This window comes from Brachycentrus maculatus, unplaced genomic scaffold (assembly GCF_059751285.1).
Source record: "Brachycentrus maculatus isolate JH-2025_06_01 unplaced genomic scaffold, ASM5975128v1 h1tg001531l, whole genome shotgun sequence".
NCBI classification, from domain to species: Eukaryota; Metazoa; Arthropoda; class Insecta; order Trichoptera; family Brachycentridae; genus Brachycentrus; species Brachycentrus maculatus.
In genome coordinates this window covers 20,183-31,876 of record NW_028282164.1, presented here as the reverse complement: position 1 = coordinate 31,876, position 11,694 = coordinate 20,183, and the positions used below count along the sequence as shown (strand labels likewise).

The following is an 11,694-nucleotide window of genomic DNA, read 5'->3' as shown; positions in this document are numbered from 1 at the left end:
TGCCGCCGGCCCGGGACGGCCCGGACCGGCGGCCCTGGCTGGGTGCGCCGACCGAAGTGACAAAAACGGTCGATTTTTCAGTTTGCGCCACGCACACCGCACAGTACAGACAGTCCACCGCGACTCCTCTGCTCCACTCTACGCCGCATCTATTCCGAGATAAGAAGAGACAATGCCGCCCAAGACGAGCGGAAAGGCAGCCAAGAAGTCGGGCAAGGCCCAGAAGAACATCTCCAAGGGGGACAAGAAGAAGTCGAAGCGCAGGAGGAAGGAGAGCTACGCCATCTACATCTACAAGGTGCTCAAGCAGGTGCATCCCGACACCGGAATCTCCAGTAAGGCGATGAGCATCATGAACAGCTTCGTGAACGACATCTTCGAGCGCATCGCCGCCGAGGCGTCCCGTCTCGCCCACTACAACAAGAGGTCGACGATCACCAGCAGGGAGATCCAGACCGCCGTCAGGCTGCTGCTGCCCGGGGAGCTGGCCAAGCACGCCGTCAGCGAGGGCACCAAGGCCGTCACCAAGTACACCAGCTCCAAGTAGGCGCCAGCGCCAGCGCCAGCGCGTTGAAACACGACGCGACACGCACACGGACGCGCGATATTCGTCTGCACCGAATATTGTAATCTATACACACCGACATCGTCATCATCATAATAATCATCGACATCAACAGCGCCGTCGTCGTCTACGTTAAACCATCTAATACAGCGCAATTAACAAAGGTCCTTATCAGGACCACCACACGAATAATCCAAATACTTACTGCAAATATATTATACTATAGACAGATGTGTGTGTAAATAATAACTACGATAATAGAACGAGAAGCGCAACAGTGATAAGCGCCCCGTAACGGATCGCGCAACCGGCCGCGCCGCGGTGCGCGGCGATTGCCTATCGCACGATTAGCCGGGCGTCCGATCAAAATTGTCCTTTTTTATATAAAAAATCATATACGTACGCATGTATATTATATATATACACATTTTTTTCTCCTTCTTTTTATTTGGCCGTTGTTTCGGTTGCAAAATTGCTGTCACCTTTCGCAGTTTTTTGTTTTTGGTTTTTTTTTTTCCCCGAGCGGAACTGCTGTGATTTTTTTTGAGTTCTCTCTGGTCGTAACAGCTGTCACCTTCTTCTTCTTCTTCAGTTTTAGGGCGAAACAGCTGTCACCCTTTTCAGGCGAAACAGCTGTCACCCTTTTGCTGTCACTTTCATTTCTTTTATGTTTTTTTTTTTTGACTCCCAAATTTGCGTCGCGTATTATGATATGTACATTTATATAAACATGAATACAATTCAGGAAAGGATAGAGAGAGAGAGCGAGAGTGAAAAAAAATCAATGATTTCTACGTACTATCATCGTGTGCGGATACTCCGCTCCCTTGCGGTTCTCGAAGCCGTACGATTCTATCATACTATCGTACGTACGGTGCCATATCCTCGAGGCCTCTTCGACATGTCACCTTACCTAGTCATTTTTTTTTTTTTTTTTTTTCCCCTTTCCTTCGCTTCTTCTTCATTCTTTATGCATACTAATATACACCTGACAACTATTCTCATTACAAATACCATTTCCGATCACCTACCGAACTCGCCCCGACATTCGACATACATACATACACATCTTCAACAGTAGATACACGTTTTTATTTTTCATATTTCATTTAATACATATTCCTATTATCACATATTGTTATTATTGTTCTTCTTCACGCGTATCATCGTCATCGTCGTCATCGTCGGTCGTACGCACCGCTACGGCGACACGAATCATCATCATCGTCGCATCTCACCCGATTATATATCATCATCATCCCGATTTCGATTTTTTTTTTTTTTTTTTTTTTTTTTATAAGTCGATGACGTTTCACTTTTTACAGAACGAGCCTACTACTGCGCGCGGAGCTCGCGTCATTTTGCACGTAGACCGGAATCATTCATACTTATTATCGGTCTGTTTTATTCGTTCTTTCTTTTCTATTCATCTACTTCTATCATTCTCCCAACTCCTCTTTTTCCTTTCTTTATTTATATTTTTTCTAACTTCTATTCTTCTTTCTTTCACTTACGCCTTCCGATGATTCTACTACTACTACTACTACTACTATCCATCCCATTCGTGATACGATTCCTCGCAAACGACGGATCGTTATTATATTAATGTATTTTTTTTTTTTTTAATTCTATTCTTTTCTTCTATCTTTTTCGCGTCTCACTCGTTCGACATGTAATCCTACGATAGCCGTTAGTAGATCGATCAATCGTTATAATTCACTAGATAATATTCGCTCCCGACCCGGAGGCAGGTCTCTCTCTCGGCCCGGACGCTCTCCGGCGGTCCGTCGGCGTTCGCGTGTGTTACGTCCGGCCGCTTCGGGGGGCCCTCGCTCCGCCACCGGAGGCCCTCCGCGGCCGGCGGACGTCTCGGACCCGGGGCCGGGTCCTGCCCGACGGGGGCGGCGCGCGCCCGGGCCGCCAGCTCGCCGGGGAGACGCATTCGCGGCCGGCTTTCGGCCGCCCAACGCTGCCGCCCTGCAGCTTTTGCGCCTCTAAACGTCCGCCGCGCCGCGGCCCGGCCCCCGGGCCGGCCGACCCGGCCGCCGGCCGACGGCGGGACCTCCCGGCCGCGGGACCCGCCGCGCTCCGCGTCCCCGGGCGGATCCGTTCGGCCGCCAGGGCGGTTTTCGTCCGGCCGCCTAAGCATAAATGACAACACTTTTCATCGGCAAAATCGACAAGCGCGCACCGACCGTCCGCGACACGGTATAAATTTTTACCGACAGGCGAGAACGAGCGCCGTCTGACGACAAATACGGGAACTAATCGTCCCCCCGCAACCGCTCTACGCTCGCTACAGAACGCAACGCAACAAGACTCGCAAGATGGCAGACACAGCAGCACCCGCGGCCGCCTCCCCCCTGCCGGCGACTCCGGCCAAGAAGGCGAAAGCGTCCGCCGCCGCCGCCTCCAAGAAGCCGAAGGCGAAGCCCTCGCACCCGAAGACGTCCGAGATGGTGAACAACGCCATCAAGGAGCTGAAGGAGCGCGGCGGCTCCTCCCTGCAGGCCATCAAGAAGTACATCTCGGCCAACTACAAGGTCGACGCGGACAAGCTGGCCCCGTTCATCAAGAAGTACCTCAAGGGGGCCGTCGAATCCGGCGCCCTGGTGCAGACGAAGGGCAAGGGAGCGTCCGGTTCGTTCAAGCTGGAGGCGAGCAAGGCGAAGGCGTCGGCCGGCGGGGCCAAGAAGAAGAGCAAGCCCGCCGCGTCCGCCGCTTCCAAGAAGCGCGCCGCCCCCGCCAAGGAGAAGAAGCCGGCCGCGGAGAAGTCATCCGCCGCCGCCGCCGCCGCGAAGAAGAAGCCCGCCAAGAAGGCGGCCGCGGCTCCCGCCAAGGCGAAGAAGGCCGCCGCCTCCCCGGCAGCCAAGAAGGCGGCCGCGAAGAAGGCCGCCCCCGCCAAGGCGAAGAGCCCGACCAAGGCGAAGAAGACCGCCAAGCCGCCCACCAAGAAGCCCAAGGCGCCGAAGCCCAAGAAGGCCGCCGCCCCGAAGGCCAAGCCCGCGGCAAAGAAGGCCGCCCCGAAGAAGTAGGGGTGGAGTCGTCTTTGTCGTCGTCGCCGCAGCAGCCGCCGTTGCATATTGTCATATTGCACAGATCACGCAGAAGAGTCAAAAAGCCCTTGTCAGGGCTACCAAACGATTCACACACACACCTATTCGGAACACGCTCAGTCGTCTTTCGTGACTTTCGTGAATTTTCATTATTATTTATTTTCATCGAAATGGGATGATTTATTAAATATCTCTCGTATACCATATACGAACTACATGCACTCCCATGCCACACGAGCGTTCACACTCCGGCCTAGAATATTTCGCTCGACAGTCATTAGTCAGCGGACGTTGCGTCATAATATAAAATATAATATATATCGATACAAAGTACAACAGTTTTTGAAAGAAAAGGCAACGCCGCGCGCGCCACCTGCAAAACTATTCACACAAACGCATCCGGATCACGCGTAGTCGGATCGTTGTCACGTGAATATGGGATGACCTACTATTAATCTCTCTCTCCTTGTATACGCGTACACTCCCACGACACGTGATTGTTTCCGGCCTGGAATCTTTCACTCGAGAGTGATTAGCGACGTTACTTACGCCCACAATATACATACATTGTATAAGTAAGTAAACTAAGTTTGAGTTCTCTCTGGTCGTAACAGCTGTCACCGTTTCCAGGCGAAACAGCTGTCACCCTTTTGCTGTCACTCTCATTTCTTTTATGTTTTTTTTTATTAAGACTCCAAATTTGCGTCGCGTATTATAATATGTACATTTATATAAACATGAATACAATTCAGGAAAGGATAGAGAGAGAGAGCGAGAGTGAAAAAAAATCAATGATTTGTACGCACTATCATCGTGTGCGGATACCCCGCTCCCTTGCGGTTCTCGAAGCCGTACGAGAGAGAAAAAAGAAAGAAATAAAGCAAAGCTCTATCCATCCACGTAGGTAATTGTATTGTGTTATTTAAATTTCGAAAAGCGAAAAACGGTTACGACATGGGTCGGTCAGGCAGTTGTTGGCCCTGAGAAGGGCCGTTTTTTGTTTTCAAATCGCATTCACATCGCGCGTAGCAGCGCGGTGCGGTGGTGGCGGTGGCGTGCGGGCGTCGGGGACGGCCGGGGCGAATGTATCTCGCGCTGCGTGCGGTGCGGTGAAGAGCGGTGAAGAGCGGTGAAGAGCGGCGAAGATCGGCGACTTAACCTCCGAAACCGTACAGGGTGCGGCCCTGGCGCTTCAGGGCGTAGACGACGTCCATGGCGGTGACGGTCTTCCTCTTGGCGTGCTCGGTGTAGGTGACCGCGTCCCTGATCACGTTCTCGAGGAACACCTTCAGGACGCCGCGCGTCTCCTCGTAGATGAGACCGGAGATGCGCTTGACGCCGCCTCGGCGGGCCAGACGGCGGATGGCCGGCTTCGTGATGCCCTGGATGTTATCGCGGAGGACTTTCCTGTGTCGCTTGGCGCCTCCTTTCCCCAGACCTTTTCCTCCCTTTCCGCGACCGGTCATCTTCTCTGCGTGTGGTCTTCTTTTCGGTTACAGTAGTCGCTGCTCGCACGGTGCTCTACCGTGCGTGTGTAGGATTCGTGTGGCGTTTTTCGCCGGCCGGGGCCGCTTTTATGCACCAGACGTGCGCCCGCGTCTCCCCTCGCCGCCGAGCGATCCGACAGCTACGACGACACGCGCGCCGTCTCACTCTCGCGCGCGAGCAGCGAGGGCGAGAGGCGAGAGGATCGGCGCGACTCGGTATCGCGTCACGCGAATATATGTCTCAGTTTGTTATATGCATAACATTATTCCAGGCTAGGTTTTGAGTGTTTTTCGTAATTTTTCTGCATGCACATTTCTCCGGGGAGGATGCGATTGTTTCTCCACTCTATCTCCCGTCTCGCTTCACCGTCGAGCCCGTCCCGTCCCGTCCCGTCCCGTCCCGTCCCGTCCCGTCCGTCCCCTCCGTCCCGCCCGACCGCCCGGCGGTTGGGAATATTCGAATCGGCCAATGGCGTCGGCCCATCCCCCCCACGGGGAGACGGTATTTTCGATAAATATGACGCGCCCGGGAAATTTTCCGAATAGAGAGAAGAATCCTACTCAGCTACAGCCATGGCACGTACGAAGCAGACCGCTCGCAAGTCCACCGGGGGCAAGGCGCCCAGGAAGCAGCTGGCCACGAAGGCGGCCCGCAAGAGCGCCCCGGCCACCGGCGGCGTGAAGAAGCCCCATCGCTACAGGCCCGGCACGGTCGCGCTCAGGGAGATCCGCCGCTACCAGAAGAGCACCGAGCTGCTGATCCGCAAGCTCCCCTTCCAGCGCCTGGTGCGCGAGATCGCCCAGGACTTCAAGACCGACCTCCGCTTCCAGAGCTCGGCCGTCATGGCCCTGCAGGAGGCGAGCGAGGCCTACCTGGTCGGCCTCTTCGAGGACACGAACCTGTGCGCGATCCACGCCAAGCGCGTCACCATCATGCCCAAGGACATCCAGCTGGCCAGGCGCATCCGAGGCGAGCGCGCCTAAGCGAGCTCTATGCGACGAGACGCGGCACGATTTTCGGTCGGTCGGTCGATCGGTCTGATTGACTAACACGCAGTACAGTGGTATCGGGCGGCCGTCACCTCGACCCGTTCCGATCGGTCGATCGATTCGAATAAAAATGGTCCTTTTCAGGACCGCATACACCTTAATCATCCACAATCGAATTCGCCAGCAGTATGATTTTGATACTCGTAGCAGTATGATTTCGATACTTGAGTAAAAAAAAAAAAAAATATATATAATAATAATAATAATAATAATAACTTCCAATAAATTAATATGTATTTTACTCGCGAATCAATAGTAATTTTAAACATTCAAATCACGCAAGAGTACCGGAACGTACGATTTATTAATTTCATTATCGTCTCAGCGCTGAGATCATGTCGCATTTCGTTTTAATTACCTAACGTCCAAGCGCGACACGGCTCATCATGACCCTACTCAGGCTTTGACTCTTATTAATTTCATATATTTCACGAGTGAAAATTCTAAACAAAACACTCGCCGAGATCATCTCGTATTGACACGCGTCGTAAGTTGCGTGCGCCGGGCGCTTTACCCATCGCGCATTCATTTACTTGCGATTTTTATTCATTTCATTATCAGTGTTTCTAGCATATCATATCGGTACTACCATACTATACCACAATTCAGGTCCGCGCACACGGACGGAACGGTCCTAGCGCGCTTCGGATATATTTCTTAAATGTACATAAATAATGAGAATAGTTATAAAATCAGCGAACGGGTAACGATTGGCAATAAATACATGTGGCGGTCCTGAAAAGGACCTTTGTGTACACTACTCTGCGAGATGATGATGAAACGGGCGGAGGAGTCCGGGGAGTAGAGAGAGAAGAGTGGAGGATGAGCGGGCGCAGAATCATCATTCTTACGCCTTCTTCTCGGTCTTCTTGGGCAGGAGCACGGCCTGGATGTTGGGCAGGACGCCTCCCTGGGCGATGGTCACCCCGGAGAGCAGCTTGTTCAGCTCCTCGTCGTTGCGAATGGCCAACTGAAGATGACGGGGGATGATCCTCGTCTTCTTGTTATCCCTGGCGGCGTTGCCGGCCAACTCCAGCACCTCGGCGGCCAGGTACTCCATGACGGCGGCCAGGTACACGGGCGCACCGGCGCCGACCCTCTCGGCGTAGTTGCCCTTCCTGAGCAGCCTGTGGATACGGCCGACGGGAACTGCAGACCGGCGCGGTTCGAGCGGGACTTTGCCTTTCCCTTCACTTTGCCTCCCTTTCCGCGACCCGACATGGCGAGTGGTCGGAGATCTGAACTGGTTCTCTGCGATATGCGAAGCGAGGATGTGCGAGCTGGAGTGCGCGCACGTTGCGACCGTCGAGAGGTGAGTCAAGTCAAGTCAATGGCGAAAACGGGCGCACACACCTTATTTACGCCCTCCGCGAAGCGCACGCAGCGCCGCCGGGACCGGTCCCGCGGGGGGACCCTCCCCTGCCGCCGGCCCGGACGGCCCGACCGGCGGCCCTGGCTGGGTGCGCCGACCGAAGTGACAAAAACGGTCGATTTTCAGTTTGCGCCACGCACACCGCACAGTACAGACAGTCCACCGCGACTCCTCTGCTCCACTCTACGCCGCATCTATTCCGAGATAAGAAGAGACAATGCCGCCCAAGACGAGCGGAAAGGCAGCCAAGAAGTCGGGCAAGGCCCAGAAGAACATCTCCAAGGGGGACAAGAAGAAGTCGAAGCGCAGGAGGAAGGAGAGCTACGCCATCTACATCTACAAGGTGCTCAAGCAGGTGCATCCCGACACCGGAATCTCCAGTAAGGCGATGAGCATCATGAACAGCTTCGTGAACGACATCTTCGAGCGCATCGCCGCCGAGGCGTCCCGTCTCGCCCACTACAACAAGAGGTCGACGATCACCAGCAGGGAGATCCAGACCGCCGTCAGGCTGCTGCTGCCCGGGGAGCTGGCCAAGCACGCCGTCAGCGAGGGCACCAAGGCCGTCACCAAGTACACCAGCTCCAAGTAGGCGCCAGCGCCAGCGCCAGCGCGTTGAAACACGACGCGACACGCACACGGACGCGCGATATTCGTCTGCACCGAATATTGTAATCTATACACACCGACATCGTCATCATCATAATAATCATCGACATCAACAGCGCCGTCGTCGTCTACGTTAAACCATCTAATACAGCGCAATTAACAAAGGTCCTTATCAGGACCACCACACGAATAATCCAAATACTTACTGCAAATATATTATACTATAGACAGATGTGTGTGTAAATAATAACTACGATAATAGAACGAGAAGCGCAACAGTGATAAGCGCCCCGTAACGGATCGCGCAACCGGCCGCGCCGCGGTGCGCGGCGATTGCCTATCGCACGATTAGCCGGGCGTCCGATCAAAATTGTCCTTTTTTATATAAAAAATCATATACGTACGCATGTATATTATATATATACACATTTTTTTCTCCTTCTTTTTATTTGGCCGTTGTTTCGGTTGCAAAATTGCTGTCACCTTTCGCAGTTTTTTGTTTTTGGTTTTTTTTTTTTCCCCGAGCGGAACTGCTGTGATTTTTTTTTGAGTTCTCTCTGGTCGTAACAGCTGTCACCTTCTTCTTCTTCTTCAGTTTTAGGGCGAAACAGCTGTCACCCTTTTCAGGCGAAACAGCTGTCACCCTTTTGCTGTCACTTTCATTTCTTTTATGTTTTTTTTTTTTTGACTCCCAAATTTGCGTCGCGTATTATGATATGTACATTTATATAAACATGAATACAATTCAGGAAAGGATAGAGAGAGAGAGCGAGAGTGAAAAAAAATCAATGATTTCTACGTACTATCATCGTGTGCGGATACTCCGCTCCCTTGCGGTTCTCGAAGCCGTACGATTCTATCATACTATCGTACGTACGGTGCCATATCCTCGAGGGCCTCTTCGACATGTCACCTTACCTAGTCATTTTTTTTTTTTTTTTTTTTCCCCCTTTCCTTCGCTTCTTCTTCATTCTTTATGCATACTAATATACACCTGACAACTATTCTCATTACAAATACCATTTCCGATCACCTACCGAACTCGCCCCGACATTCGACATACATACATACACATCTTCAACAGTAGATACACGTTTTTATTTTTCATATTTCATTTAATACATATTCCTATTATCACATATTGTTATTATTGTTCTTCTTCACGCGTATCATCGTCATCGTCGTCATCGTCGGTCGTACGCACCGCTACGGCGACACGAATCATCATCATCGTCGCATCTCACCCGATTATATATCATCATCATCCCGATTTCGATTTTTTTTTTTTTTTTTTTTTTTTTTTATAAGTCGATGACGTTTCACTTTTTACAGAACGAGCCTACTACTGCGCGCGGAGCTCGCGTCATTTTGCACGTAGACCGGAATCATTCATACTTATTATCGGTCTGTTTTATTCGTTCTTTCTTTTCTATTCATCTACTTCTATCATTCTCCCAACTCCTCTTTTTCCTTTCTTTATTTATATTTTTTCTAACTTCTATTCTTCTTTCTTTCACTTACGCCTTCCGATGATTCTACTACTACTACTACTACTACTATCCATCCCATTCGTGATACGATTCCTCGCAAACGACGGATCGTTATTATATTAATGTATTTTTTTTTTTTTTTAATTCTATTCTTTTCTTCTATCTTTTCGCGTCTCACTCGTTCGACATGTAATCCTACGATAGCCGTTAGTAGATCGATCAATCGTTATAATTCACTAGATAATATTCGCTCCCGACCCGGAGGCAGGTCTCTCTCTCGGCCCGGACGCTCTCCGGCGGTCCGTCGGCGTTCGCGTGTGTTACGTCCGGCCGCTTCGGGGGGCCCTCGCTCCGCCACCGGAGGCCCTCCGCGGCCGGCGGACGTCTCGGACCCGGGGCCGGGTCCTGCCCGACGGGGGCGGCGCGCGCCCGGGCCGCCAGCTCGCCGGGGAGACGCATTCGCGGCCGGCTTTCGGCCGCCCAACGCTGCCGCCCTGCAGCTTTTGCGCCTCTAAACGTCCGCCGCGCCGCGGCCCGGCCCCCGGGCCGGCCGACCCGGCCGCCGGCCGACGGCGGGACCTCCCGGCCGCGGGACCCGCCGCGCTCCGCGTCCCCGGGCGGATCCGTTCGGCCGCCAGGGCGGTTTTCGTCCGGCCGCCTAAGCATAAATGACAACACTTTTCATCGGCAAAATCGACAAGCGCGCACCGACCGTCCGCGACACGGTATAAATTTTTACCGACAGGCGAGAACGAGCGCCGTCTGACGACAAATACGGGAACTAATCGTCCCCCCGCAACCGCTCTACGCTCGCTACAGAACGCAACGCAACAAGACTCGCAAGATGGCAGACACAGCAGCACCCGCGGCCGCCTCCCCCCTGCCGGCGACTCCGGCCAAGAAGGCGAAAGCGTCCGCCGCCGCCGCCTCCAAGAAGCCGAAGGCGAAGCCCTCGCACCCGAAGACGTCCGAGATGGTGAACAACGCCATCAAGGAGCTGAAGGAGCGCGGCGGCTCCTCCCTGCAGGCCATCAAGAAGTACATCTCGGCCAACTACAAGGTCGACGCGGACAAGCTGGCCCCGTTCATCAAGAAGTACCTCAAGGGGGCCGTCGAATCCGGCGCCCTGGTGCAGACGAAGGGCAAGGGAGCGTCCGGTTCGTTCAAGCTGGAGGCGAGCAAGGCGAAGGCGTCGGCCGGCGGGGCCAAGAAGAAGAGCAAGCCCGCCGCGTCCGCCGCTTCCAAGAAGCGCGCCGCCCCCGCCAAGGAGAAGAAGCCGGCCGCGGAGAAGTCATCCGCCGCCGCCGCCGCCGCGAAGAAGAAGCCCGCCAAGAAGGCGGCCGCGGCTCCCGCCAAGGCGAAGAAGGCCGCCGCCTCCCCGGCAGCCAAGAAGGCGGCCGCGAAGAAGGCCGCCCCCGCCAAGGCGAAGAGCCCGACCAAGGCGAAGAAGACCGCCAAGCCGCCCACCAAGAAGCCCAAGGCGCCGAAGCCCAAGAAGGCCGCCGCCCCGAAGGCCAAGCCCGCGGCAAAGAAGGCCGCCCCGAAGAAGTAGGGGTGGAGTCGTCTTTGTCGTCGTCGCCGCAGCAGCCGCCGTTGCATATTGTCATATTGCACAGATCACGCAGAAGAGTCAAAAAGCCCTTGTCAGGGCTACCAAACGATTCACACACACACCTATTCGGAACACGCTCAGTCGTCTTTCGTGACTTTCGTGAATTTTCATTATTATTTATTTTCATCGAAATGGGATGATTTATTAAATATCTCTCGTATACCATATACGAACTACATGCACTCCCATGCCACACGAGCGTTCACACTCCGGCCTAGAATATTTCGCTCGACAGTCATTAGTCAGCGGACGTTGCGTCATAATATAAAATATAATATATATCGATACAAAGTACAACAGTTTTTGAAAGAAAAGGCAACGCCGCGCGCGCCACCTGCAAAACTATTCACACAAACGCATCCGGATCACGCGTAGTCGGATCGTTGTCACGTGAATATGGGATGACCTACTATTAATCTCTCTCTCCTTGTATACGCGTACACTCCCACGACA

The 11,694-nt window shown here is 53.3% G+C and overlaps 7 protein-coding genes across 7 annotated transcripts; 5 read left to right on the top strand and 2 right to left on the bottom strand.

Moving 5' to 3' along the window:
* Window positions 1-172: 172 nt before the first annotated feature.
* LOC148298865 (histone H2B) lies at window positions 173-547 on the top strand. Its single transcript, XM_088276595.1, has one exon. The coding sequence runs from the start codon at window positions 173-175 to the stop codon at window positions 545-547; it is 375 nt and encodes a 124-aa protein (XP_088132721.1).
* Window positions 548-2,813: 2,266 nt separating this feature from the next.
* On the top strand, window positions 2,814-3,706 carry LOC148298864 (uncharacterized). The gene has a single exon (XM_088276602.1). It carries the CDS (start codon window positions 2,893-2,895, stop codon window positions 3,598-3,600), a length of 708 nt encoding a protein of 235 aa, XP_088132728.1. The 5' UTR covers window positions 2,814-2,892; the 3' UTR covers window positions 3,601-3,706.
* Window positions 3,707-4,696: 990 nt separating this feature from the next.
* Window positions 4,697-5,087, bottom strand: LOC148298863 (histone H4). Its single transcript, XM_088276598.1, has one exon. It carries the CDS (start codon window positions 5,085-5,087, stop codon window positions 4,776-4,778), a length of 312 nt encoding a protein of 103 aa, XP_088132724.1. The 3' UTR covers window positions 4,697-4,775.
* A 594-nt stretch (window positions 5,088-5,681) lies between these two features.
* On the top strand, window positions 5,682-6,092 carry LOC148298862 (histone H3). The gene has a single exon (XM_088276606.1). It carries the CDS (start codon window positions 5,682-5,684, stop codon window positions 6,090-6,092), a length of 411 nt encoding a protein of 136 aa, XP_088132732.1.
* A 714-nt stretch (window positions 6,093-6,806) lies between these two features.
* On the bottom strand, window positions 6,807-7,379 carry LOC148298861 (histone H2A-like). Its single transcript, XM_088276591.1, has 2 exons — window positions 7,358-7,379; window positions 6,807-7,307 (listed from the first exon to the last, which is right to left on the bottom strand). The coding sequence occupies exons 1-2, from the start codon at window positions 7,377-7,379 to the stop codon at window positions 7,006-7,008; spliced, it is 324 nt and encodes a 107-aa protein (XP_088132717.1). The 3' UTR covers window positions 6,807-7,005.
* Window positions 7,380-7,747: 368 nt separating this feature from the next.
* On the top strand, window positions 7,748-8,122 carry LOC148298860 (histone H2B). Its single transcript, XM_088276597.1, has one exon. It carries the CDS (start codon window positions 7,748-7,750, stop codon window positions 8,120-8,122), a length of 375 nt encoding a protein of 124 aa, XP_088132723.1.
* Window positions 8,123-10,394: 2,272 nt separating this feature from the next.
* On the top strand, window positions 10,395-11,287 carry LOC148298859 (uncharacterized). Its single transcript, XM_088276599.1, has one exon. It carries the CDS (start codon window positions 10,474-10,476, stop codon window positions 11,179-11,181), a length of 708 nt encoding a protein of 235 aa, XP_088132725.1. The 5' UTR covers window positions 10,395-10,473; the 3' UTR covers window positions 11,182-11,287.
* Window positions 11,288-11,694: the final 407 nt, after the last annotated feature.

What these genes read in the sequence shown, in the direction of transcription:
- LOC148298863 (XM_088276598.1), bottom strand. Translation starts at nt 5,087, where the DNA reads ATGACCGGTCGCGGAAAGGGAGGAAAAGGTCTGGGGAAAGGAGGCGCC.
- LOC148298860 (XM_088276597.1), top strand. Translation starts at nt 7,748, where the DNA reads ATGCCGCCCAAGACGAGCGGAAAGGCAGCCAAGAAGTCGGGCAAGGCC.
- LOC148298861 (XM_088276591.1), bottom strand. Translation starts at nt 7,379, where the DNA reads ATGTCGGGTCGCGGAAAGGGAG. An exon ending in GTCGGGTCGCGGAAAGGGAG is followed by an intron (nt 7,308 to 7,357) that starts GCAAAGTGAAGG and finishes GCCGGTCTGCAG; the next exon opens with TTCCCGTCGGCCGTATCCAC.
- LOC148298865 (XM_088276595.1), top strand. Translation starts at nt 173, where the DNA reads ATGCCGCCCAAGACGAGCGGAAAGGCAGCCAAGAAGTCGGGCAAGGCC.
- LOC148298864 (XM_088276602.1), top strand. Translation starts at nt 2,893, where the DNA reads ATGGCAGACACAGCAGCACCCGCGGCCGCCTCCCCCCTGCCGGCGACT.
- LOC148298862 (XM_088276606.1), top strand. Translation starts at nt 5,682, where the DNA reads ATGGCACGTACGAAGCAGACCGCTCGCAAGTCCACCGGGGGCAAGGCG.
- LOC148298859 (XM_088276599.1), top strand. Translation starts at nt 10,474, where the DNA reads ATGGCAGACACAGCAGCACCCGCGGCCGCCTCCCCCCTGCCGGCGACT.